The 25,694-nt window shown below is 45.6% G+C and overlaps 1 protein-coding gene across 6 annotated transcripts in view; it reads right to left on the bottom strand.

Moving 5' to 3' along the window:
* The window catches only part of VPS13D (vacuolar protein sorting 13 homolog D), a 273,484-nt gene that overhangs the window by 29,213 nt on the left and 218,577 nt on the right, over window positions 1–25,694 (bottom strand). Inside the window, exon 68 of one of the 6 annotated variants that reach the window (XM_027564856.1) lies at window positions 3,502–4,330. The exons of the other annotated variants lie outside the window; for them this stretch is intronic. Coding sequence (XP_027420657.1) covers window positions 4,258–4,330 — 73 coding nt within the window. The 3' untranslated portion in view covers window positions 3,502–4,257. Of the gene's footprint in view, window positions 1–3,501; window positions 4,331–25,694 lie in introns of those variants that run through there. 6 annotated transcript variants of the gene reach the window in all.

Below are 25,694 nucleotides of genomic sequence, written 5' to 3' on the forward strand. Positions count from 1 at the left end.
CAACGGAAACAGTGACAGGCTTTATTTTTGGGGGGACTCCAAAATCACTGCAGATGGTGACTGCAGCCATGAAATTAAAAGACGCTTGCTCCTTGGAAGAAAAGCCATGATCAACCTAGACTGCATATTAAAAAGCAAAGACACTACTTTGCAAACAAAGGTCTGTCTAGTGAAAGCTACAGTTTTTCCAGCAGTCATGTATGGATGTGAAAGTTGGATCATTATGAAGGCTGAGTCCCGAAGAATTGATGCTTTTAAACTGTGGTGTTGGAGAAGACTCTTGAGAGTCCCTTGGACTACAAAGAGATCCAACCAATCCATCCTAAAGGAAATCAGTACTGAATATTCATTGGAAGGACTGATGCTGAAGCTGAAACTCCAATACTGTGGCCACCTGATGTGAAGAACTGACTCACTAGAAAAGACCCTGATGGTGGGAAAGATTGAAGGCAGGAGGAGAAGGGGATGACAGAGGATGAGATGGTTGGATGGTATCACTGACTCAATGGACATGAGTATGAGTAAGCTCTGCGAGTTGGTGATGGACAGGGAAGCCTGGCGTGCTGCTGTCCATGGGGTGGCAAAGGGTTGGCCATGACTGAGCGACTGAACTGAAGTCAATGTGAAATACCGAAACACATCACTTTTAAAACTCAGATTTGAAATTTCAGCCTGACAGCACACTATGGAAAACATGGCTTACTGAATATGCAAGAATGATTCATAAGGGGAATAGCAAATGTTGGGATGCATACATGTTTTCCACAGGAACTACTGCTTAAGTGTTTACTCACCTGACTTACTCTATCTGCACCTTATCTGTTTGAAGAACTTTTTAAAAGCAGCTAGAGCTAATCAATCTAGCAGCTCAGTAAATTATACTAAATGTCAAATTTTTAGAATTGGAATGAATAGTTTTAGAATATTGCCATTAATAAAAGTCATAACTGAGGTTTTCAGAAATAGAACACTTTATCTAAATGAAGTCTGTAAGATTGCCTGAATGCATCCAACCCCTGAAAAGTGAACGGCCGTGTCTGAAGGGGGTGGTGATGGAGGCTGTGTCCTTAGCCTCCACTCCCACCTCTAACCCCAGGTCTCCACCCTCTGTTGCATGAAGGGCCTCCCTCTCCTGTGATCAAAACCAAGCAGGTCTGGGTGCTGCAGCCTCTGAGGACCTGCTTTGTGACTTGTTTGGTTATTTATTTGGCTGCACTGGGTCTTAGTTGTGGCACATGGGATCTTCACTGAGTCATCGGGACCTTTGGTTGAGATGCAAGGACTCTCTAGCTGTGACATGGAGACTCAGGAGTTGCAGTGAATGGGCTCTGCAACATGTGGGATCTTAGTTACCCGACCCGGGAATCAACCCTGCATCCCCTGCATTGCAGGGTGGACTCTTAACCACTGGACCACCAAGGAAGTCCCTGATTTGTTTGCTTTCAAACTGTTTATTCAGACTGGAAGTTTCATACAAACTTTTACTATTGAACAGAGAGTACTGGTCGAGGTGAAGTAGAAAAGGAGAAAGAGGGACCAGGAAAAGATGCTTCAAAAAAGGATGAGGACACTGAAGATCAGCAACTCATGAGAATGAAAGTTTACGTACTGCTTCCTCACTCACAGGGATAAACAGGGTATGTTTCAGGCCCTGAGGTTGGACTTGAGACCCTGAAAGGGTCGCAGAGCCAGCCAGAACATACCCTCTTCTCCAGGCACCAACCTTTCTGGGGAGGAGCCTCCTGCTTGAAACAAGTCATGGTCTGGAGAGTGTGGTGAGACCTGAATGGAAGCCCCGTGTGACCAGAGCTTTCTGTCTCTCCCGTGAGTCGTACTCCAGCCCCTTCGCTGTACCCCAGCTCAACACACACACAGACGCTAAACGACTAGACTGAAGGCATGAGCCCGTGCAGGAGCGGGAGCAGGGGAGCCAGAGCTGCTGCTTCTGAAGGGGGTTGGGGGGTTGAGAAGGGGCAGCCCAATGGGGGACTCTTCTTCGCCCAGCCAGGGGAAGGGCTGGGAGTTGGTAATAACCCAGGAACTCCTGGCACAGGAATGCTGATCATCTCCCCATGGACAGACACTAGAAAGTTACTGACCAAGTCATGTTCTCCCAGGGTGGAGGGAAGTGACAACTGGACAGCTGCCTGGTTGTACTGGGGGACCAGGCACCATCTGTACTTTTCCAGGAAGGAAAAGAGCAGTGGGGCCTGGAACTCTGGAAACGGGCCAGGGACCTGGCTCCCTACAGATGGTCCAGTCCAGGGTTGACACTCAGCACTGAAGCAGCTCAGAACCTTCTGACCAAGGCGATCAACTCTGTGCACCAGCTCAAATTCCATGGAGATCTTCTCCAAAGCAGTTTTTACTGTGTGGCTTTCATTATTTCAGTCCCAAGTCTTAGGTTCTGTTGACCTAGAAACATATCACTTACTCTCTCTCTCATCTTCCTTCTGACCAGTGGGTATTTTTTTATGGTTTGTCTTCAAATTTAACCTGAGCTTTTTCAGAATCAAGGCTACCTCTTGGAGAACCCACCCTCTGCGAACAAGAGACAGCACCTTCCTTTTCAACTTGGGTGGAACGCTGTGCCCTCAAGACACTCATGGATTTCTCAGGCTGAGGAAGACACTGTTCTTTGTTCTGGCTCTTGTTACAATGCCTGAATATAAAGCCAGAGCAGGAATGAGGCAAGGAGAACATATATGTGTCCAAATGGGGATTCGGTTCAAAGGTGTCCTGTCTGTCTGGACAGGAAGAAAACAGAACCCAAGCTGGCAGCGAAGTGATTGCCTTCGGTGCCCTCGACAAGGGGTATGTTTCTGCCTGTTCCCATGACGTTCAACCTGGTAACAAAAGATTCTTCTTTATTTGGTGATAAGAAGGTCAAGCTGCCTTATAATTAAGTGCTGCCGGTGTGAACATGAATGGGACGGATTGCCATAGTCCATCAACCCTTGGCAAACTGGTTTGTTTGGTCTGGACAGCAAACAACATTCCACACTACTGGATTTTTTTTTTTCCTCCCAGATCCCCTGCGGCCCCATCACCCACCCCCCCCACCCCAAACCTTTTTTAAAAATTACAATCTGTTCTGCTGTCTCAAGTTACATTCTGTAAATAATAAGCAACACTGATGAAATGCAAAAAGCTGAAAATTTGTAAAGCAGAAAGATCTGCAGCCTGTTTCACATCTGTGTCACATTAAACACGCACTCAACAGATCTGCTGATTCCTGTCTAATCAGCACACGAGGCCGACGTGGGCCAGGAGGGCCTTCATGCCACAGGCCACAGTGGGGCCGAGGGCCACTGGGGGCAGGTGAGGAGGGGCCAAGCCCACAGTGCAGTCTGACACTTGGCCACCAGCCTGCTCTGGTCTGGGTCCATGTGCAGCACAGACTGGTGGGTCACAGCTGCGGTGAGGTCATAGGAGAACCACCACTCAGAACCCTTCCTTGCCAGTCGTCCATCGGTAATGGTGAAGCCGGGTGCATGGCGGTTAAACGAAATGACACGTTTTAATGATAAAATGTCTCATTTGAAGGAGCTGGCTCCCTATACATTAAGATGACTACAAAATAAAAATAGAACAGAAGGAAACCAATTAAAGCCCATTTGGGAAAACGCTTAGAGGCTACTAGAGATGTTAGTTGCTCTGCCAGGCAAAATCTGATCCCATCTTTACTTCTTCCAAGCGTTTTACACACACGCATGCTTATGTATACACACACATCTGTAGGCATGCGTGCAGGCACTTGTGCTACCACTAAGAAAACTGGCAGAGCATAAGAAGAAACTGGCACATTTTAAACTTGTGGCATCGTGTGAGTCCCCGAATGATTGCAAGGCTCTGTGTTTGGGGGAAAAAACCACATTCAGACTCAACATGGGGTCTTAAAGCAGAGGAGCATGTGAACCTCTAAGGGTACTCTTTGGAAAAACAGCAGATTGCCACCTCCACCTGCTCTCTTACATCCACGTTTCCCCTTCGATCTTAGGTGAGAAGACACTAAGACTAACAGTGCTGGACCCCCGGGGTCCACAGTTTGTCTCGATGGCTGCATTTATTTAGTGTTGACTCTAAGCTTCACAAGATTCTTCTAAGGATGTGTTTTATTAGCAGTCCATTTCACAGAGGAGAAAACCATGCCTGAGAGAGATTATGCAGTTTGTCCAAGGCCATTCAGCTGGTAAGTGGCAAAATCCAACTTGATCTTGGGTCTTTATATTAGTCTCAGACACGGTAAACTTCTTATCAGCATGACTGTTGGTGAAATCTCTTTAATACATACTCTGAGTTCATCACTGTGTTAAGCAATCTGAAAATCCTGGAGCGACACCAAAGAAGGCAATAATATGATCTCAATAATAATACAGTCCAGTTGGGAAGATAAGGTGTTTGTACCTAGACCACATTATCAGTGATGGGAGAGCTAAAGAGGCCTGGCTCTACACACTGCAGAGGACATGGTTCCTGGCAAGGCCCCTGTCTTCAAGTAGGGCCCTGACCAAAGGCAGAGCAAGGTTTTTATTAATACAGCAATGTAAAGCATCAGTAATAACCTGCCAAGTTTTACAGCAGGAACTGGTGGTAAACCAATACTAAGAAGAAAGAGGAAATAAATGAGACAAAAGTCAGTTAGTAGACCACCCCACGTAAAATCTAAAAACATCTGATTGAAGCCTCATTCTTTTTTTAAATTTATTTTTTAATTGGAATATAACTGTTGTGTTAAGTTTCTGCTGTACATCAATGTGAATCAGCTGTAAGAATACATGTATCTCCTCCCTCTTGATCCTCCCTCCCACCTCCCCCCAGTCCCACCCCTCTAGGTTATCACGGAGCACTGAGCTGAGTTCCCTGCCCTATATAGTAGCTTGGCTGATGCCTCATTCTTAATGGGAAAGCAATGGACTGAAGAACAGTAAGCAGTGTCAGTTCTCTATAGTCATGATGCACACTTTAACTTCATTAATAGAATTTGCCAAGTGATTAATCTAAATTTTATTAATATTTAGAAGAAAGATATATACCAATGTGAATGATAAACTGGTAAGATGACTACTACTGGAAGGGTAGGATCGAGACAGGATGCAAATAAACAAAAACAAACATATTCAAAAGGAAGACAAATTCTGACCTCAAGTGTTTAAAAAGGACTGGGGTGAAGAATATGCAAGTATAATTCACAAAGGAAGAACTCTAAGTGGCCAAATGAAAGATGAAAAGATGATGCAATACCCCTAGTGATGGAAGAAATACAAGTAGTATCACCGAAAACATTCCCTCTCAGATCAGCAGAGACTCAAACATTAACAGTGCCTTGCTTGTAATACAGCGTCTACATTATAAACTTCTCAAAAGAATTCTGAATGAATGAATGAATGAACAGCCAAAGCTTGTGGAGGGTCAGAGAGAAGGGTCTTCTCAAGCACACAAGGTGGGAATACAGGTGTTTCAGTTCCCTAGAAGGCAATCTGGTAATGCGTTCCGAAGGAGAAAATACATTTACCCTTAACCCAGCAATTCTATTTTTAGAAATTTACCCTAAAAGAGAGAATTATACACATGTGAAAATATACATGTAAAAGATGCTTATGATGGCAAAAAAATTAGAAACATCCATCAAGAAAGGACTAGCTGAGTACTGGGTTGGCTAAAAAGTTTGTTTGGGTTTTTCCATGACACCTGACAGAAAAATATGAATGAATTTTTGGACCAGCCCAATATATTGTTGTATATGTGCAATTTAGTATTATGAAAATGTTGAAAATGACTTACTAATATTACATAATGTTAAAAACAATTTACTTATTAGGCCATCAACAGTTGTGCTTCTATGGTTCATCTAATGTCACATATACATACGTATTTGTACGTGAGTGTGTGCACATGTACATACATACATACTAAGGTATCTGGCAGGGTTACCACTATGAGCCTTTTGGTGATTATTAACAGCCAAGTAGGATTGAGTTCGGAGAAGGCAATGGCAACCCACTCCAGTACTCTTGCCTGGAAAATCCCATGGATGGAGGAGCCTGGTAGGCTGCAGTCCATGGGGTCGCGAAGAGTCGGACATGACTGAATGACTTCACTTTCACTTTTCACTTTCATGCACTGGAGGAGGAAATGGCAACCCACTCCAGTGTTCTTGCCTTGAGAATCCCAGGACGGGGGAGCCTGGTGGGCTGCCGTCTATGGGGTCGCACAGAGTCGGACACGACTGAAGCGACTTAGCAGCAGCAGCAGCAGGATTGAGTTATTTTATGTTTCTTTTTAAAAACAGAAATAATAGTACCTATCTCATTGGCTTGCTGTAAGAATTACAGAAGTAATTCACACAAGGTGAATTATCTTGGAAGTGTTCATACACTATGAAGGCTCATATACTGTTTGGATATGAGAATAGCTCAGGTTTGTATATAGCTTTAAACTCACAAGATAGAAATACTTTTTAAAAAGATGATTCAGGGAGCAGTCAGGCACAAACACCAAAATGTCTAAAGTACATTCAAGAAGCAAAGCATGAGTACCAACTGCAACGATCACATATTGTAGACAAGCATGGGTTGGGTACAGGCTAGTTAAGGAGTGAGACTGGCCCGTCTTCGTCTGGAATGGCTTTTTTTTCTGAGTGAAGATTTCTTCAGAGGAAAGGCCATGAACTAGCCATTACTATCACTTCTCTCTGGACCGGGAGGCCTGGCCCTGAGCTATCTATACTGGATGGTGGTAGGGGCCGTGGATGTTGCTTTGTTGACCTGAGGGTCCTCTGCAGGGGACTTCCTTTCTAGCACATCTCACTCACTTTTCCAGCACTGTCTTGCTTTCTGAACCTGAGCAGCAGGAGAGAGGTCATTCTTGCTTGTGGTAAATGGCTAGCTCAGAGTAAGGAGGTGGGGGTGCAGGGGGTGGTGTGTGGGTTAGACGGGACCAAAACAGACCCAGGTGCTCAAAGCACTTACCCTAAAGAGCCCCAGAAGGCAGGACACCAATTGCAAAGCAGGCACTCCAAGAAGGGGTAAAAGCAAAAGCACTCTGCCCCCACAGCTTGCCCCAAACCTTCTTCCTGCTAACCCGGGAGAGAGAACATCTGGACCTAGTTTTGAGGCTCTCCAGCTGCAGAGCCACTAGAGTGAAGTTCGTGTTTCACTGGAAATTGCATTTCAGGGGCTTACAGACTGTCCTTTCTGATTCTCATCAGGGTGAAGTACAACCTAGAAGACAAGCTGGTTCAGAGACCAAATCAGCTTTCCTTTGAAATGCTCTCCTCTCCTCTTCCTATTCCCCCTTTGAAAGCAGACTTAACGGTCCCGGTGGTGAGAAATCAAAAATATGAAAGAAAGAAAAGGGCGTGGGGTCGTCTCAGGTGTGTTTCTGAGCCTTCATAAAACTCAGACCCATGCCCTGGGTCACAGCTGCACCGCACCTTCAGAGCATTTGCTCTCCTAGGAAACAAGAGCCAATGAGACTGAGTTCACATGAGTCACTGGCCTGGGGCTTTCCTCTACAGGAGTGGAAAAAGTGTGGATTGAAAATGTGCTAGAACTTGCTGAGAGCCAAGGAGGCAGAGGGAAAAGATGCTAGACCCTTTCAGACAGAGCAGGTAGCAGAATAAACAGCCCTCCTACCCCAGTCTGGGGCCAGCCACTGCTTATGCTCCATCACGGACATTTGCAGTTGGCCTCTTTGGGCTCTGGAACACAAGCCAGCCAGCAGCCCAGACCAGTGAGCAGTGGGCACTGGCCCTCCTGCCTGGGCCTTGCTGAGCCTCTGAGAGGAGCAGGTGTATCAGGGGGCTTGTCCAGAGAAGCAGAGGCTACAGCACTGCTTCCTGCCACGCTAACACAAAAACACAACCCCTCTTCTAGCCGCTCCTGTCCACCGAGGGACTGTTTCTCCCTCTGGACCTTGGGGCAGAGGCAGTTAGAGAGGGCAGGCATGTGGCTTTCTGAAGAACAAGTTCCTCGGGGTGAAGAGAAGCCGGTAGGCCTGGGACACCCCTAATGCTGCCAAAGGAAGGTGAGTCACACATAAGCCAAGAGGTGACTCTTGAGTCGCTGCTCTGTGCTGCTGCCGTTTCGAAGGATTGCTCGGATGCAAGCTGCTCGGACCAGGCTTCCTTCTGCATGCTACATAAAGCACTGGAATTTTCTAGTGCTCTCTCTTAAGATCTCTGCAGATAACAATCTCTATAAATTCACTTCGTGGATCATCTGGCCACCTCATGGCATCTTTAATCACTCTAAACGGAACAAAATAATTCAAAAGAGCAACAGAATTTCTTCCTATAATTGAACCACTCCCTCAGTTCAGTTCAGTTCAGTCGCTCAGTCGTGTCCGACTCCTTGCAACCCCATGAATCGCAGCACACCAGGCCTCCCTGTCCATCACCAACTCCCAGAGTTCACTCAGACTCACGTCCATCGAGTCAGTGATGCCATCCAGCCATCTCATCCTCTGTTGTCCCCTTCTCCTCCTGCCCCCAATCCCTCCCAGCATCACAGTCTTTTCCAGTGAGTCAACTCTTCGCATGAGGTGGCCAAAGTACTGGAGTTTCAGCTTTAGCATCATTCCTTCCAAAGAAATCCCAGGGCTGATCTCCTTCAGAATGGACTGGTTGGATCTCCTTGCAGTCCAAGGGACTCTCAAGAGTCTTCTCCAACACCACAGTTCAAAAGCATCAATTCTTCGGTGCTCAGCCTTCTTCACAGTCCAACTCTCACATCCATGCATGACCACTGGAAAAACCATAGCCTCGACTAGACGGACCTTTGTTGGCAAAGTGATGTCTCAGCTTTTCAATATGCTATCTAGGTTAGTCATAACTTTCCTTCCAAGGAGTAAGCATCTTTTAATTTCATGGCTGCAGTCACCATCTGCAGTGATTTTGGAGCCCAAAAAATAAAGTCTGACACTGTTTCCCCATCTATTTGCCATGAAGTGATGGGACCAGATGCCATGATCTTCATTTTCTGAATGTTGAGTTGTAAGCCAACTTTTTCACTCTCCTCTTTCACCTTCATCAAGAGGCTTTTTAGTTCCTCTTCACTTTCTGCCATAAGGGCAGTGTCATCTGCATATCTGAGGTTATTGAGATTTCTCTCGGCAATCTTGATTCCAGCTTGTGCTTCTTCCAGCCCAGCGTTTCTCATGATGTACTCTGCATATAAGTTAAATAAGCAGGGTGACAATATACAGCCTCGACGAACTCCTTTTCCTATTTGGAACCAGTCTGTTGTTCCATGTCCAGTTCTAACTGTTGCTTCCTGACCTGCATACAAATTTCTCAAGAGGCAGGTTAGGTGGTCTGGTATTCCCAACTCTTTCAGAATTTTCCAGTTTATTGTGATCCACACAGTCAAAGGCTTTGGCATAGTCAATCAAGCAGAAATAGATGTTTCTCTGGAACTCTCTTGCTTTTTCCATGATCCAGCGGATGTTGGCAATTTGGTCTCTGGTTCCTCTGCCTTTTCTAAAACCAGCTTGAACATCTGGAAGTTCACAGTTCACGTATTGCTGAAGCCTGGCTTGGAGAATTTTGAGCATTACTTTACTAGCATGTGAGATGAATGCAATTGTGCAGTAGTTTGAGCACTCCCTACCCCCTAGGACTTCTCTCTTCATATTCCCAAAGACCAGCCATAGCATAGCTCCTGGATGCCATAATAGCTCAAGTACATGACAAAAAGAACCCCCAAACATGTGCCCATTAAAAGACATCCAGCCCAGTACCAAGGTCTGCTAAGCCCTGGGTTTAGCGATCATTTCACGGAATCCAAACCATGGAGTTAGCTCCATCCAGGGACTACCAGAGCCTGTTTCTAGGCTTTTAAAGCACCCTGACTACACAAGCCTAACTAGATAGGATGGCTGTCTGGCCAACTCAGAAGTGGCCAGCCCCATAGTCTCTTCTACTTCTAGAAACCTTTTTTCAGGACCCTGAACACCAAAATAAACAAAAGTTATCCTTGGCCACCAAAAGAAGGTCACAGTACTCTGTGCACATACTTAGATATTCTCATCTCCTTCCATGGCTTCCTGTACTGTGTCCCAATCAAGAGTTCCCAGGCCACCAGCTGGTGAAGATGGCCTTGGCTGGATGGCAGAGCAAAGACAAGTTGGAACTCGCACGTGTGAGTGCTATGTTGTGAAAGTAGAGAATTCTGAACTTGGAAGGATACAGTGGTTCATCATTTGGGGAGGGCCTGATATGCAGAAGAGAGGACCAAGGGCAGCACAGGTCCTGGACACAACACTTGGCTGCCTGGTTCTCCAGGCAGGCCGCCTGCCACCTCTGCCTTGAGCTGGTAGGGGTGAGAGACTGTGACAAGCACACTTCAGGCCATAAGGTCCAGGGTAAAGAGCATGTGTGCAGCACGCTCAGTGGCTCAGTTGAGTCCAACTCTTTGAGACCCCATGGACTGTAGCCCATCAGGCTCCTCTGTCCATGGAATTATCCTGGCAAGAATACTGTTGCCTTTTCTTTCTCCAGGGGATCTTCCTGACCCAGGGATTGAACCAGCATCTCCTGAGGCTCCTGCACTGGCAGGCAGATTCTTAACCACTGCGCCACTTGGGTAGCCCTGGGAAGCCTAGCGTAAAGAACACCTCCCCACTAACTACAATAGTGTCTTTCCCCAGATATTCTGGGTTATAGGCAGTATCCAGTTCCTACCCTCCACATTCAGGAATCAGCAGGAAGTGGATCTGAGACTGGGTAAGAGGACTCAGGTTTAAATCATAGGGCTTTTTGATGGGAGAGACCACGAAATGATCCAGAAGTAGCAGAGAAGTTAGAAATGTGTGTTCTGTGTTCAGCCTTTCAAGTCTAGTTCCCCTTCTCATTACCTCTGAAATCTTAAACAAGTTGTGTAAATGCTCTGTGCCTCAACTTCATTGTGCTGTTTTTGTTGTTTAGTCACCCAGTCGTGTCCAACTCTTTGTGACCCTGTGCACTGTAGCCCACCAGGCTCCTCTGTCCATGGGATTTCCCAGGCAAAAATATTGGAGTGGGCTGCCATTTCCTTTCCATGGGATCTTCCCAACCCAGGGATTGAATCTGCATCTCCTGCATTGGCAGGTGGGTTCTTCGCCACTAAGCCACCCTCAATTTACCCACTTGTATCCATTGGTGATGCCCTGTCCGTTGCAGACTAGTAGTTCTCTGGAAGGACAGAAATGCATGTCTTGCTGGATGGTATGGACAAAGGACAGGCAGGCTCCCTGTATAGCCAAAGGATGTGACGGCTGATGGCTAGGACTAAACTACTACTCCCTTAACGCTTCTCCTCGGGTGTCTGAAGACAGACAGCCCTTCCTTTCTGACTGTACTTAGACCAGTGCTTTGTTGGTCTGTGCATCGACTCAGGGCAGCATTACTGCAAGGACCAGGCTTTTCCAGGTCCTGCTCTCCCGGATGAGGGTGGTGTGCAGCTGACAGGCAGCAGGCTGGGCTAACAAGCTTTTCATGGGACAGCCTCCCACCTGCTCTGGTTTAGCGATCAGGCTCGGGAGTAGAGAGCCAGAAAGTGAGGCTGTCAGTAGGCTTCAAGGAGGCTGGGAGGCAGGGAAAGGAAACGGAACCACCTCGAGTCTCAGTGACTCCACGGGAGTGTTCCACCCCACACCGGTGGCATCCGACGGCCTCTGCCACCGGGGCAGCCTCCTCCTCGGAGACGGGTAGGTTTCCTGTTGTGTCAGCCCCGCTTCCTTTGGCAACATTATCCTGCAAACAGAGAGCTACTTTGAATAAAGCACTAAGGTGTCCCATTTCTGGCCTGGGAGGAGGGGAGGAGGGGAGGAGGCGAGGAGGCAGGCAGCTCCATTTCTCCAGAGAGAAGCATCGGGTGCCGGGACCCTCTCTAGAGAGTGCCTCTTCCCTCTCCCCAGTCCTGAAAAGCCCTGCTTGGAGAAAAGAAACGTGCTGGCTTTCTTGCTTGACCTCAGATGGGCAAGTTCTGAATGGCAGCTGGGTCTATTACATGCCGTGTGAGAGGGTTAAACAGGACAGCCTCAGCTCTTTATAAACTTTTGCCCTGTGGATATGTACTCATTGGCGGTAGTACAAGCTGTATTACACGCCTTAACGATACGGTTCAACTGTCGGTCAGGCTTGGGCCTGGCCCTGGGCCAGACCGCAATCAATGGGACACAGAACCTCCCCCTTCAGATCATCACGAAGGCTCATATTATCTCCTTTTCGTCGTGCTGGTTAAATTTATGGAGCAGAACCCTGAAGCCGCATTCCTCGGCCTGGGCCGGCCCACGCGGCCCTCCCTCCCTTTGTTCGGTACTGTAAGCCAGCCGTGCTCCGGAGGACTGCGGGGTTGTTAGTTCAGGCACTGACTGTTTGCTCATGACTGAAATGAAAAGAGTTCAGTGGAAGGGCAAAAGGACAGCCCAAGTGTAAAACCCCATCCCAGCGGGCCCTGGGCCCCTCCGTACAGGCCCCGCGCTGCTCCTGAATGGACGGTCGCACTTTGTTCTCACAAAAGCAAAATCTGCGGTCTGATCTCTGATAACCCTTCTCTGAAGCGGCAGCCAAGCCCTCCTGTGGCGCCCCTCCCGGGAAGCCCTGGACCCGGGTACCGCGGAGCGCGTGGGCCCCTCACACAGCCCAGACATCAAAAGGAGCCCCGGTTCCAGGGCATCTTCCGGGCTTGCCAGGTCCCATGGGGGGCGGGAACGTAAACACTCGAAGTAGCTGGTCTGATTTTGAAGGTTGAAACAGGAAAAAGTAAACGTATGTTTCAGGCCCTGGCTACCATGGCGGGATATGGGCGCACTATCTGAGAATGTGTGTGCACGCATGCGCGTGTGGAGCGGCTGTGCCCACCCTGGATGGGGTCTCCTGGAATCAAGCAGGAGAAGGTCCCCTGTGTTAGACCCGTGGAGTCTGCCCATTTGCTCTTATCTGTGATCATCAATATCTGACTACTACGAAGGGTGTGAGCTCAACAAGTTTTAGAGCATAACCCACGAGGAGTGCACTCCCCTAATGTCTCTAGAGGATACCATCTAATGACTGGAAGGTCAGTCATCCCCAGGCTGAACCAGGCTCTCCAAGGGATGAGCCAGGTGAGTCCACGGTTCATCGTGTATGTCTCTGTCTCAGTTGTTCCACCTATAAAAGGAGGCAATCGAGCTGATCAATAGAACTCTCCTAACCAAGGTCCAAGCATAATAGAGAGAGAGGAGGAGTAAGAGGCAGAGAGAGAAGGAATCCCAAACTCAAACCCACATGAAGACATGATGAAAGGTTCAGGTAGGAAAGCCTTTGAGGGGACTTTATCAGTGCTTTCAGCCCAGTTCTGTCCTTTCAGCCATCGTTAGACAACACTAGTCTAGGGCCCAAGTTTGTTTAAAAATAAACCCCGAAATCCCACACCAGCAAGACAGACACTAAAGCACTTTGCAGTTCTGGGTAGAGGCAGATGTCTTCAACAGAGTCTCTTGAAGCTAGTGGCCTATTTCCCATCAGACCCTGATTCAATCTGAAGGTGAAAGTTGTGCTTCTTGATTCAAGGTAACCATGTGTTTCTGAATGGAAACTGCAGTCTTGGCACTTTTCTCACAATGCTTCCTTATTCACTATGTTGGTGTATAGAGATGAGCTAATGACTTTGTCATTCCAAAGCCTCCAGCACCTTTTTTCTGAGTAGACGGGAAGTGCCATGGAATGAATGGGTCACAGAAAACTGTTGCTATTGAGAATCCCTCTTCTCAGTGGTAATTTTTCTACTGAGTACTATTTGTTCTGGTTCGTTAAAAACAAAGGTTATAGAGAACCACTGAAGTCAGGAAAAGAAAAGGCAAGAAAAAGCTAGGTAGGCTGTTTAGGAAATTCTTGAGAAAAATGGGTAATCCATTTAATCTGTCTCTACTTATTCATATACAAGAGCAGGATTCAATTAAATCTTTCGTCATAATAATACCTCACATCTCCCAAGACAACCTACAGAGCACTTGCACACACATTATCACAGGTTACACAAATACTCATAAAAGAATCCAGCTTCCATCAGGTATCAGTGCATGACAGAAGGGCTCCCGAAGGCTTCGTTTTGGCCCATCATGAGCCCAGATGCATCAGTATTCTTTGATATATTAAAATTTGGAAAACCAGATCCATTCCTGAGAATGAGACCCAATTATGAACCACGACAGACTTTGAGAACTTGTCAACAGTGACCTGGATGCCCCTACTTCCTGCTGGACTTTCTCCATCTCAGGGTCACTTTGATGACCAGATTTCAGGGACAGACAAATCATAAGTAAACAACAAGGCCAGATTGGGAAAAATGCAGGCACACAGCTGCTTACAAAAAGGATGCAGCAGGAACAGCCAATACGCATGCCTAGAGCTGCCATCAGCCAACAGCCGGCTCTACACGCTTCTCTCCTTTGTATTTTCTGGACTCTTTATTCTAGTGTCGTGGACAGGGCTAAGGAGGACTAGGTTGATACTAGTTTAGAAACTAAAAAGGAAATATGTTTTGAGATTTGCTTTCCCACACCATATACATCCATTCTTGGGGCAAAATGGCTTCTGTTGAGGGGTTTTGGTTTTGTATTTTTTTTTAAACATTGATTTCTTGGCCACCAGCTAAAAGAAACTGTGAATACTCAGGTACCTTGATGATGACTAAACAGGTATGAAGTGGTCTGTTCACGAGGGGTTCTCTGTAGGCTGCCCTCACCACCACCACCCACACATGACCTGGCCCATCACTCGGGGGCACTTGCATGTCCCCAGAGGTGGAATCAGAAGGGGGCTGAAGTGGTGACAGAGCAGGCTCGGCCACAGGTTTCAAGTCACAGGAGATGAGATGTAACCGACTTGAGCAGTGCTAAGCCTGCTAGGCTCGGGCTGGCCCAGGGCTGCTCAGGGATGGTTTAGGTACACGTGGCCTCACATTCACCTACTGCCTTTTTATTTTTAGAAAACATTATCAGCCTCTCAAATGTCCTTCCTGGGCTTTCTTCGTTCCAGTGCCCAGTTTCTGGCCCTAAGAGAGCCCCCTCTGTGCCATTCTTCCAGGGCGTTACCCCTCAACTGTGCAGACGTGATCAGGGCAGGGCTGATGCTCACTCCCTTGGAAGAGGGAGGACCGACCTGAGAAGGGGATGAAAAGCAGCACGAGGCCACCAAGCAAAGCAGCGTCAGGATTGCAATCGGGGTTCTGGTCTCATGCTTCGCAATCCTGTTCTGTTTCAAGAGGGCATGCTGCCTCCAGCGCCCAAAGGGAACATCCAGATCGGTTATTTTGATCACAGAGACATGAATCAAGGAAGAACTGATCCTACACTGACGTAGTAAAAGAATGTGAGTTGCTGCCACTTCAACACAATAAATCAGAATAATGTTCGAGGCCATTCTGTCAGCTCTACTATTGCATTTTTGGAATAAGAATAAAATCTTATGAATCTTTTCACTGAACTTAAAAAAAAAAAAAAAAACAACCCTGTGGTATATTAGACTTTGACTTCCCTAGTGGCTCAGATGGTAAAGAATCTGCCTGCAATGCAGGAGACCCAGGTTTGGTCCGTGGATTGGGAAGATCCCCTGGAGAAGGGAATAGCAACCCACTCCAGTATTCTTGCCTGGAGAATCCCACGGACAGAGGAGCCTGGTGGTCTTCAGTCCATAGGGTCACAAAGAGTCAGACACGACTGAGTGAACAACAGCATGGTCAATGTCAGCTCAAGATCAATATGCACTGCCTAATCCTGGCACTGTCCATTCCCCTATGAACCACTTCCCCTGCCCAGTGACACCCAGAATTTCCTAAAGGAGCTAAATTTCTGGAAATAGGGGCACTGGGAAGATGAGTTTTGAAATGAATTATGAAATGAATCTTTATACTCTAGAGAAAGCTAGTTTCTCAAAGGCTCAAAGCTTTATAATATCTAAAGTTATTTCCTACTTTCATTATGCAGAAACCATGAACCAAGGGGTGCACGATGAAAGCAGTATTTTTTTAAAGAGCCCATCACGCCTAGCTAGAGATGAAAGAGTCTTTCTTTTTAAACTCTAGTCCTGAACCCAAGAGCACTTTTTTTTTTTAAAGAGACCTGGGGGAACTCGACCAACATGATAACACTGTTGTGAGACTGCCCTGGCAGGAGTCAGACAGATAAGTCCTTCACAGTTCCAAGAGCCCCACTGAAGGGAGATCTGATTGTACAACTCAAAACCCTTCAACAATACTAAACAGTGGACTGGCATGCGTCTGGAAAATATAACTGTTTTTGAAGAATGCTTTCCAAACCACGTAATGCTTTTAAAGCTGTTTATCAGGAGAGCTGGATGAGCAACAGTGGCCTGAAGCAGTGTGTCAGCTGTCACAGGGTCGCATGCCCTGTCCGCGTTCCTGTAAGCCCTCCATCATCCTCGGCTGTCTTACCCTTGGCAGACGACAGATGCCAAAGTTTGGAGACATTTGCTACATAACTTCTACCCGACAAACCTGGCTCCAGGACAGATTTCCATGTCATGTGGGGCTTTTGGCTGAACTCTGCTCGAACCCAGAGGCATATCATTTACAGCAGACACTAACAATAGTTTGGGATCACCTGCTCTTCCACAGGCGGGTTCAGAGCAAGTTCGTGGCCTCTGCACACCTTTTCCAGTGGGGTTTCTGGTACACAAGGGCTGAGAGCCCAGGTGAGTTCATCCACCCAGAATTCCAACCGTGTGACAAGCACAGGTTTGTGGGCCTGAATTTAACTATTTTGTGTGAAGAAAGAGAAGGGGAGAGACAAAAACCCAGCATAGCGTATGACTTTCTGGTCTCACCACCATAGCAAGTGGTCGGCAAGTTTTCAGGGACAGGGAACAAGTAAGAGGTGAAGACATAACCCCCGCATCACTTATGCTTAGCATCCCATATTCAGAGAGGTATATACTGACTCAGATGCCATTTCTGGAGCCCTAATTATACACGTCCCAAGTCAGCTAAGCGCTTTATAAACCTTATGTCATCTAAGGCACATAACCACCCGCCGAGGCAGGCATTATCAGTCCTATTCCATGAGTCAGAGGAATCTCACCCCAGAGATACTGAGGGGGAGAAACTTGCTCTGGGCCACAGCTAAGCAGCAGCAGTGAGATGACTCACGTTCAGGGCTGCCCTCTGACCTTGTGGTACAGACGTGGGAACCAGGCAGGGCTCTGGGAGCCCTTTCTTGATCTCTGCAGATGCTCAGTTTCATCTCACACTGGCCACCACAGCACTCCTTCCCACGTCTTCTCCAGGACTGGGGAAGATCTGAGATTTTATGTTCTTTCCATGTCTCTTTCTGAAACAGGCGCTTCTCTTTGAAGAGAGACCTCTTGCCCTTGGAGTGTCAAGATAAGAAAACTTTCAGCAACTTCCCTTGGAAACTACAAAACACCCATCAGCACCCAGGATCTAAGTACAGTCGCTCACCAGCTGCCAGCCCCTCTGAATAGCTTTTATGGTTCAGTGAGGGGTGGTGACAGGGCCGTGTCACTACCGTGGGGTGTGCTGTTTCTTTCATGTTCCCAGGATCTGACAAGAGCCTTCCACAACCTGTTTCTTTACAACACACGGAATGAGAGATTAAAGACCAGTACCAGACGTAAAGCTGGGGTTGGGACTAGCAACGATCTCTCTCCAGATGCATTCTAAATCTTTCTGGGAAAGAAGGGCTGCTGACCGCCCTAAGCAGATGGTGTTCAAAAGCTGTCATGATGATTAAATGAGATAATACATGTAAAATACATATGACGTAGTAAACATCCACAGGAAAGGTTTAAAAATGTTAACAGTATTTTTATTTATTGATATCACCAAACTTAAAAGACTGTTTTAGCAGAAACAATGTATATGGATTTCAGTAAAACTACATTAATTCAGAGCTACTAGCTGGATGTGGAGGAGAAAAGACATCAAGAAAAGACGAATGAACTAGTGAAAAAAACCTAAATTATAGGATTTCTGATTAACTATGACAGATTGAGTCCAGAGACCCCTTTAAAGTGAAAGCAAAGGGATACAAGTGGCAAGGATCCAAAAGGATAAAGAGAAGGTGTCAACAACATTTTAGAAGCTAAAGAGCAGATGGACAAGTGGTGCTGAGATGTAAGCCCGAGGGAGTAGCAGCCACAAAGCAGTGAGCTAATTAGTGTATTAACCGCTGAATTTCATAAAGACGGAGGTGCACCAAGGAGCTCTGAGTGCTTGGGGCATCAGGGAGGAACAGGGAGGCCTGTCTGTAAGATGGTGAAAACAGGAAAGTTGGGTAGAAGTCTGGATAAGAAGCGGTGAGACCACAGGGCTCTCCCACCCACAGCCAGCCCGCTCCTCCTCAGCAGAAGATGGGCACCAGCAGGTCCCCACCTGATGCTTCATGGTGAGGCCCCGGGCCCCACACAGAGAGCCCCCAGTCTGCAGACTAGCACCTCCTCTCAAGATCGGAGAACACCTTGTCAAGAATCATCAAACATCTGGGAACTGTCTATTCATGAAAGAAAAAGGCCAAAACAAGCAACCGGGAGAAAGAAACTCAGGAGAGAATGAGGGCCTTCACTCTACAGAGGACAGGAGCAGGAGGCAGCTAGGGGAAGGCTTTCCAGAGAAAAAATGTAACTGATCAATTACTAAGTACATTTTTAAACATGGACAGGAGGAATTTTAAAGGAAATCAACCCTGAATACTCACTGCAAGGACTAATGCTGAAGCTGAAGCTCCAATACTTTGGCCACCTGATACAAACAGCCAACTCATTGAAAAAAGACCCTGAAGCTGGAAGAGATTGAAGGCAGAAGGAGAAGGGGATGACAGAGGATGAGATCGCTGGATGGCACCGCCGATGCCATGGACATGAACTCAGGCATCCAGGAGATGGTGGGGGACAGGGAGGCCTGGCGTGCTTCACTCCATGGGGTTGCAAAGAGTCGGACATAGTGACTGAACAACAAGAGGATAGTGTATGGATGTATTAGTAATAGGCAGATAGGAAAAATATCTTAAAAAGGAGTTACTAATCTCAGAGTGAAAAAGTCAAAAGTAGATAAAAATTTGAGGATAAACTGGGAATATGTCTATATAAAACTAAGCAAAAATAATAAAAGTGATTATTGGCTCCAGGGAGAAAAAAAACAAACTACAAAGTTAAACCAAACTGGAAACATAATCATAGTAACCTACGTGGCTTCACTGGGAATATTCTTTACATATAGGTAGCATCACTGACTCAGTGGACATGAATTTGAGCAAGCTCCAGGAGATAGTGGAAGACAGAGGAGCCTGGCAGGCTGCAGTCCACGGGGTTGCAAGGAGTTGGGCACGACTTAGCAGCTGAACAACAACAATGTAAAAGTGGAATTACTGATTTACCAGAAAATGATATAAGTACAGTATACTGAAAAACGGAATGGGGGGTGCGGGGGACATGTATAGACAGCAATAAGAAGTCAATGATATCAAGAAATGCACTATTCTCATTTTTATTCCTTTAGAAACATGGAGGTTAAGTACCTCCAAAATGAAAATACAGCCCCAAGTATTGGAGGTGGCTGCCTCTAAAGAAACAGGAATCAGGGGTTGGGGAAAAACGGGGCAGCTAACTGATGGTTTATTTCTCACAGGAAGAAATCTTTGACTTCTGAAAGTGTGGGTATGCTACTTACTTTGATAAAATAAACTCTAATTTGAAAAGATTAAAAAAAATTGTCATAAAGAGATCATTAAGGTCAAAATTATATTTTTTAAAAACACTGTTCTTATTAATTGTAGAAACTAAAGAATATTTAATAAATATGCCTAAGGTGGAAAGAACAATTGGAAAATTAAGAGATAATTATCCAATTGTAAACAATTAGTAAAACGATAACAATTCATTTTGAAAGGGTTGTGGTGACCTGATAATGTGGAAACAAATGCTTGTAACTATCAAATATACACCAATACACACCACCAAATATAGACTACTGAAACACAAATGCAGTTTGTTTCCAAGAACAAATAGCAAGTCAAATCACTAATAAAGGGGTACTTCAAGAAAGCTATAGGAAACTTGCTTTAATGGACACGTAAGACTAATTCAAGAACATTAACCCACAGACACTTTGATGATTCTCAGGAATCTGGAAGATTCTTCAAAGCAGTCTGTCCTCCAGTATTAAATATTCTCAGTACTTAATACCTATTATATGCCTGGAATATAGCAGGAGGTCAGTACTTCACCACCTGATGAATTTTTACTGTCAGTTCGCCTACACATGAACCAGAGCACTCTCTAAGCAATCAGGTTAGAATATCACAAGTTCATTAACTAAATTTACAGTGCCCCTCAACAGTTCAAACAAGAACACAGAAACTCTTTGAGGCTCGCATCTTTTCACTAGAAGACATGAAGGTACCCACACATGCTAATTTGACATGCTGATGCCCTGGGAGGTGGCCGGGTGCCAGTCTAACTACCCTAACTGTGCTGCCAGAGTAGCTCAGTCAAGTCTAGAGGACCGACGAGCTCTGTCCTCTGTCCATCCTGGAGGTACTTAGTGAGGTTACACTACATTCAGCTAGTCCCAACCCACCAGGGTGATCCATCCTCCTCCTAACGAGAGGTGAAGCTCTGTGCTGACTCCCCTTTGAAGTTTTCAGCAGCCCCTGGGATTTTATGATACAGCCTGGGTCACCCCTGCCATTATCTATGTTTGAAGTATGTTTGGGGAAAATCTACTAGGAGCTGTCTCTGGTGTTAACGGAGAACAACGGCCTCATAAAAACTGCTCTCTGCAAGGAGTTCAAAGGAACTTATCCAAATATTGTGGGTTTGTCCTGTTCCATCAACTTTGCCAGGGCAGAAAACTGAGGTTTTGCCAAGTAAACTATGACAGAGAGGTACCCTCTTGATTTCCTGAATGAGCTCAGGGCACTGCTCACACAACCGAGTGGCCTTTTGACAAGATGGACCTTGCACTTTGAAGTCCTCTGCTGAGCACTTACCATGCTGCTAAAGTTAGAATTTATTGGGATGGTAGGTTAAGGTGAAGGACTAAATTAGGTAAATTATTGTGAGAGGTCCTTCTGATATGTGGTAAAATCTTCCCAATTGTTACTTCAAGAAACCCAGTAAAAGTCAGGAGCAAACCAGGACTGACAATTGTTGGCAGGAAGCCAAAGTGAAGCATCGCATTACAGTGGCTCCTACAGTTTAATCCACATTAATCCATCGTTACCAACATGCACTATTTATCAGCAGCTGATGGATCATCACCATATTTTCAAACAAAATAGCTTGTCAAAGAAATAAACCAGGTAGAGGTATTTGTTGGCCAGTGACATATTCATGAAGTCACAGAAGGTGCAAAGAGTGGCATTGTTTTGTATTTCTGCAAATCTCTATAACTCTTGCTTAATCGAAAACAGCTGCCATTCTCTTATCTGCTTCCACAGCTAACCTGTTGCCATATCGCATATTGTATAGCTTCTGGAAAACTCCTCTGTTCATTCATTAGAGAATGTTATTATAAAAATAGTTTTTTTCCCTCCGTATATCTATATATGAATATGTAAATATACAAAAATAGGTTTGGCCTTACAGATCCCATGGAGAGTATTGAGGGGGGGTCCCCCAGGGGTCCTTAGACTATATTTTGAGAACCTCTGTCCTAAAAGGACCCATATGTATAAATTATGTGCTAATTAGAAATCCGTGTTCTCTACAGATTAAAGTAAATCCACAAAGGATACAGGTTAGTAACACTGTTAACCTGATTTGAGTTATATATAATACGTGTGTGTGTGTGTTCAGTCCTCAGTAGTGTCTGACTCTTTGTGACCTCAGAGACTGTAGCCCACGAAGCTTCCCTGTCGATAGGATTTTCCAGGGAAGAATACCAGAGTGGGTTGCCATTTCCTCCTCCAGGGAATCTTCCTGACTCAGGGATTCAGCCTGTTTCTCCTGCATATTCTGCATTGCAGATGGATTCTTGACTGCTGAGCCACTGGGGAAGCCCCACCCATATATAATAAATATAATAAAATTTTCTTTGTGATTAAAATGTTACACTAATTCAATCTCATTCTCCCTCCTCCCCGACCCTGCCATTTGACAAATTAGTGAGAAACTTAGCACAAGTCTGTCTTTGAGAGGCAGTCTGACAAAAAGAGTACTCAAAAAAGGTCTCAGAGTAAGGGAACTTGGAGTTAATAAAACCCAAGGCTGCCTTTTCTTCCACCAATGGCTACAGGCCTTTACTTCTAAAACAGTACTACACTCTTCAGTTCTCTGCTAGCCCATGTGGCCTCTATTTATTTCAGAATTATCCTACTGACTAAAGCTCTCTGGGAGCAGGGGCTATGAACTCAAACCTGGATCCTTTTTTTCAGGGAGACTCCAATTTCATCCTGGGCAAAGATGGATGATTCTGGAAGGGAAAACCATGAAAGACAGAAGATGGCCATCAAAATCTAAAAATAAATAAACCTCATGCCTTGGCAGAGGAATTCCACCAACAGTTAAATGACATTTAATTCTTTTCTGATACAGGGAATACAAATTTTTTTCAGGAAGAAATACACTTCTGCTTCTTTTGAAGTTAAAAGCAAAAACCTCAAATGCATATCTTATGTATGTAAGACTGGGGGTCATTCCAGAGTTTTAAAAATCAAGTCTCTGAACAAGGAAGGGACTACATATATAAGGACTTGTGTGTGTGTGTGTGTGTGTGTGTGTGTGTGTGTGTGTGCGTGCGTGCGTGCACATGCCTCAGACTATTTAATTTTTAAATGGAAGAAACCAGAATCAGAAAGCAATCATACTTTCCATTCTATTTTCTTTGAGCAAAGACCTGCTGGTTGAGACACCAGGACTATATATCAAAGACGTACGTGCCTGAATTCAATTTATTTTTACTTTTGGAAGCAGGATAGTGCCGTTTCCATGAAGTCAGTCATCTCTGCAAGCCAAAAATGGCAAAAAATAGACACTCTCCTTTCTAGAAATGATAATAATGTACCATGACCAAAAAAGTGGTTTTTCCCTTAACAGATAATCTCGCATAAAAATGAGTCATGGGATTTCATAAATGGAAAGGCTTTTCTCAAATATGTGTGTGCAGGAACACACACACTTCTTTTTTTTCCATCAACAGATTTGAGCTTTCCATAAGCTATGTTACAATGAGAATGGATCGTCTGGAGCCTTTGAGTGAAAGGGGAGTACAGTATTTGGAGTTCAGCAAGAGGGAAGAAGTCTGTCTTAGAAAATAAGAGCTCTCTGCTTGTGTTCCTGGGAGAGAAATTTTAACTTATAAGGCATGTTAAGATGTTTCTTAAAAATATCTTATTCTGTAACTTCATCAGCTTAATTTCAGACCCGAGTGAGACATCACATGTCATTAGCATAGTTCTGAGTGTTGTTTCTTCTTCTGGGTGTGCTCAGGAGGATTGAGAGAAGGACCAATCGATGTTCAAGCATTCTCGGGAAAGGCCTGGTGTGGCAAGATCAGGAAGTGAGGACACAGAGTTCTTACCTCACAGTCAGGGATAAGCAGGAGACAGACACAGGGGTGCCCCTAGAGCCACGGGGCCACTTTTGGAAACCGGAAAGATATGAACAGTCCCTTCCTTTCAGCCAGATGTAACAGTAATTTTTCAGTTTCACCGAAACTGAATTCCTTCTCATGATAAAACTGACATGTCGACAAACGACCTGGCTGCCCCCAGCAGATGGTTACCAAGCCAATAGACAGATACGCCCAAAGATGAGAAACAGAGCCTCGGGTCAAACCTGTCCTAGGTGCTGGCTTTTCACCCAGAACAGTAACCATGGCTTTATATCGACGCTCTGAGGGTCTGCAGGGTTCATCTGGAAGGAGTATCCTGTACTTCTTAAATGAGCAAGAGGCAGTAGCTATAGGATGACATGGTGTATCTTTCTGAACAGTTGATTTTACTGGGTAGCAATGTAAAAATATTACCTTATTTAAAACAAACACGGGATAAACTGTAAACTCCATTTACAGTTTCAAGATAAAACAGAAACTTTGCAAGAAGTGCTGGACTTGCTCTGCCTCCAGATTCAGGGGGCATCGGTCCACCATCCTCTGCCTTAGAGGGAACATGGTGGAAAAAACTGAGAGCACTGGTATATCCTGGGCTTCCCCAGTGGCTCAGCAGTAAAGAATCTGCCTGCCAATGCATAAGAGATGCGGGTTCAATCCCTGGGTTGCAAAGATCCCCTGGAGGAAGAAATGGCAACCTGCTCCAATATTCTTGCCTGGAAAAATCCCATGGACAGAGGAGCCTGGCAGGCTACAGTCCACGGGGTTGCAAATGAGTCAGACACAACTGAGGGACTGGGCATGCACTGATGCATGCATGGTATATACTAATGAATGTTTACATTTTTATTAGATTTTTACCTTTGGAAGTTTCCTAAAGGCTTAATGCAAGCCAATGCAGCCTGATGTGTTATGTATAATACACCACAAAGGGCAGACGGCTGCATTCTGAGCACAGCGATTACGAGTAGTGTTGCCAGACTGGACTGGAAGAGCAGGAGAAGCACTTCCTAAATCCCCTTTGCTTACTTTCTTCACACCTGCCCACCCTGATTGCACCCAGGCTCTGATGACCCATGAGGGTCTTAACCCATTTATCCTGGAGAGTTGTGGGTTAGGATGCAAATACTAACAGAAAGGGCTTTTCTTGAAGAAAAAAAAAATCCATTTCCATTTCACATCTAAGAGGCCATGCACGTAAAGTATCTTTAACGAATTTTAGGTGGTATCTTGGGAGTGTTTTCACTTAAAGAAGTCAAAAAAGTCCACCATGAATCTTTCCTGTGAAATCAACTGAAAGGTTACTCAAAAACTCTCTGAGCAACTGGAGTTTGCATCTATGTGCACAGTACGAGGATCCCGGGATTCCAGAACGTTATCAGAGTCCTGATGCCGAGATCCTTAAATGCTGATCTGTCATTATCCTTCGGATTCCCCCTTCTTCCTTATCTGACAAATAATGAGATAAGCGCCAACACTCCTGAGCTTTGCTAAATTAGTTTGAATATTTTAAGTTCTGCCAACTCCCACCTCTACCCCCTGGTTCTGGGTCTTGACAGAAAAAGTGAAGAAACAGTTTGGAGGAAACCTCAGGGGCTCAGTTTAATACACCTCCAGCTGCTGCTTTCTCGAAATGTCCTGTGACCCCATGTGTACAACATGCAGTATTCAGAGAAATAAACAAGTAAATAAATAGCTCAAGGTCACACCCTCCTTTCTTTTCTGTGTTTTTTTTTTTTTTTTTTTTTTGCTGCTGCTGGGTCTCTGAGGTTTTCTACTGAAGTACCTTTTTAAATGCTACCAGCAAACTCCACCCCACACGCAGAGAACTGGACATGCCTCGGCTTTGGCCTGGTCCCATGAAGTGTTCCTTTGTAGCTCGGTCAGTAAAGAATCTGTCTGCAATGCAGGAGACCGGGTTCGATTCTGGGGTCGGGAAGATCCCCTGGAGAAGGAAATGGCAACCAACTCCAGTATTCTTGCCTGGAGAATCCCACAGACAGAGGAGCCCGGTGGGCCTCACACAACTTAGTGACTAAACCACCACCACCTGAAGGGTGGCAGACTTGTCCACATGGCTTCAGTGGCATTGCAAGTGTGGCTGCCTCAGTGCCATTTTCGTAAACTTTACTTGGGAATGGACAA

This window comes from Bos indicus x Bos taurus, chromosome 16, assembly GCF_003369695.1.
Source record: "Bos indicus x Bos taurus breed Angus x Brahman F1 hybrid chromosome 16, Bos_hybrid_MaternalHap_v2.0, whole genome shotgun sequence".
Classification (NCBI taxonomy): Eukaryota; Metazoa; Chordata; class Mammalia; order Artiodactyla; family Bovidae; genus Bos; species Bos indicus x Bos taurus.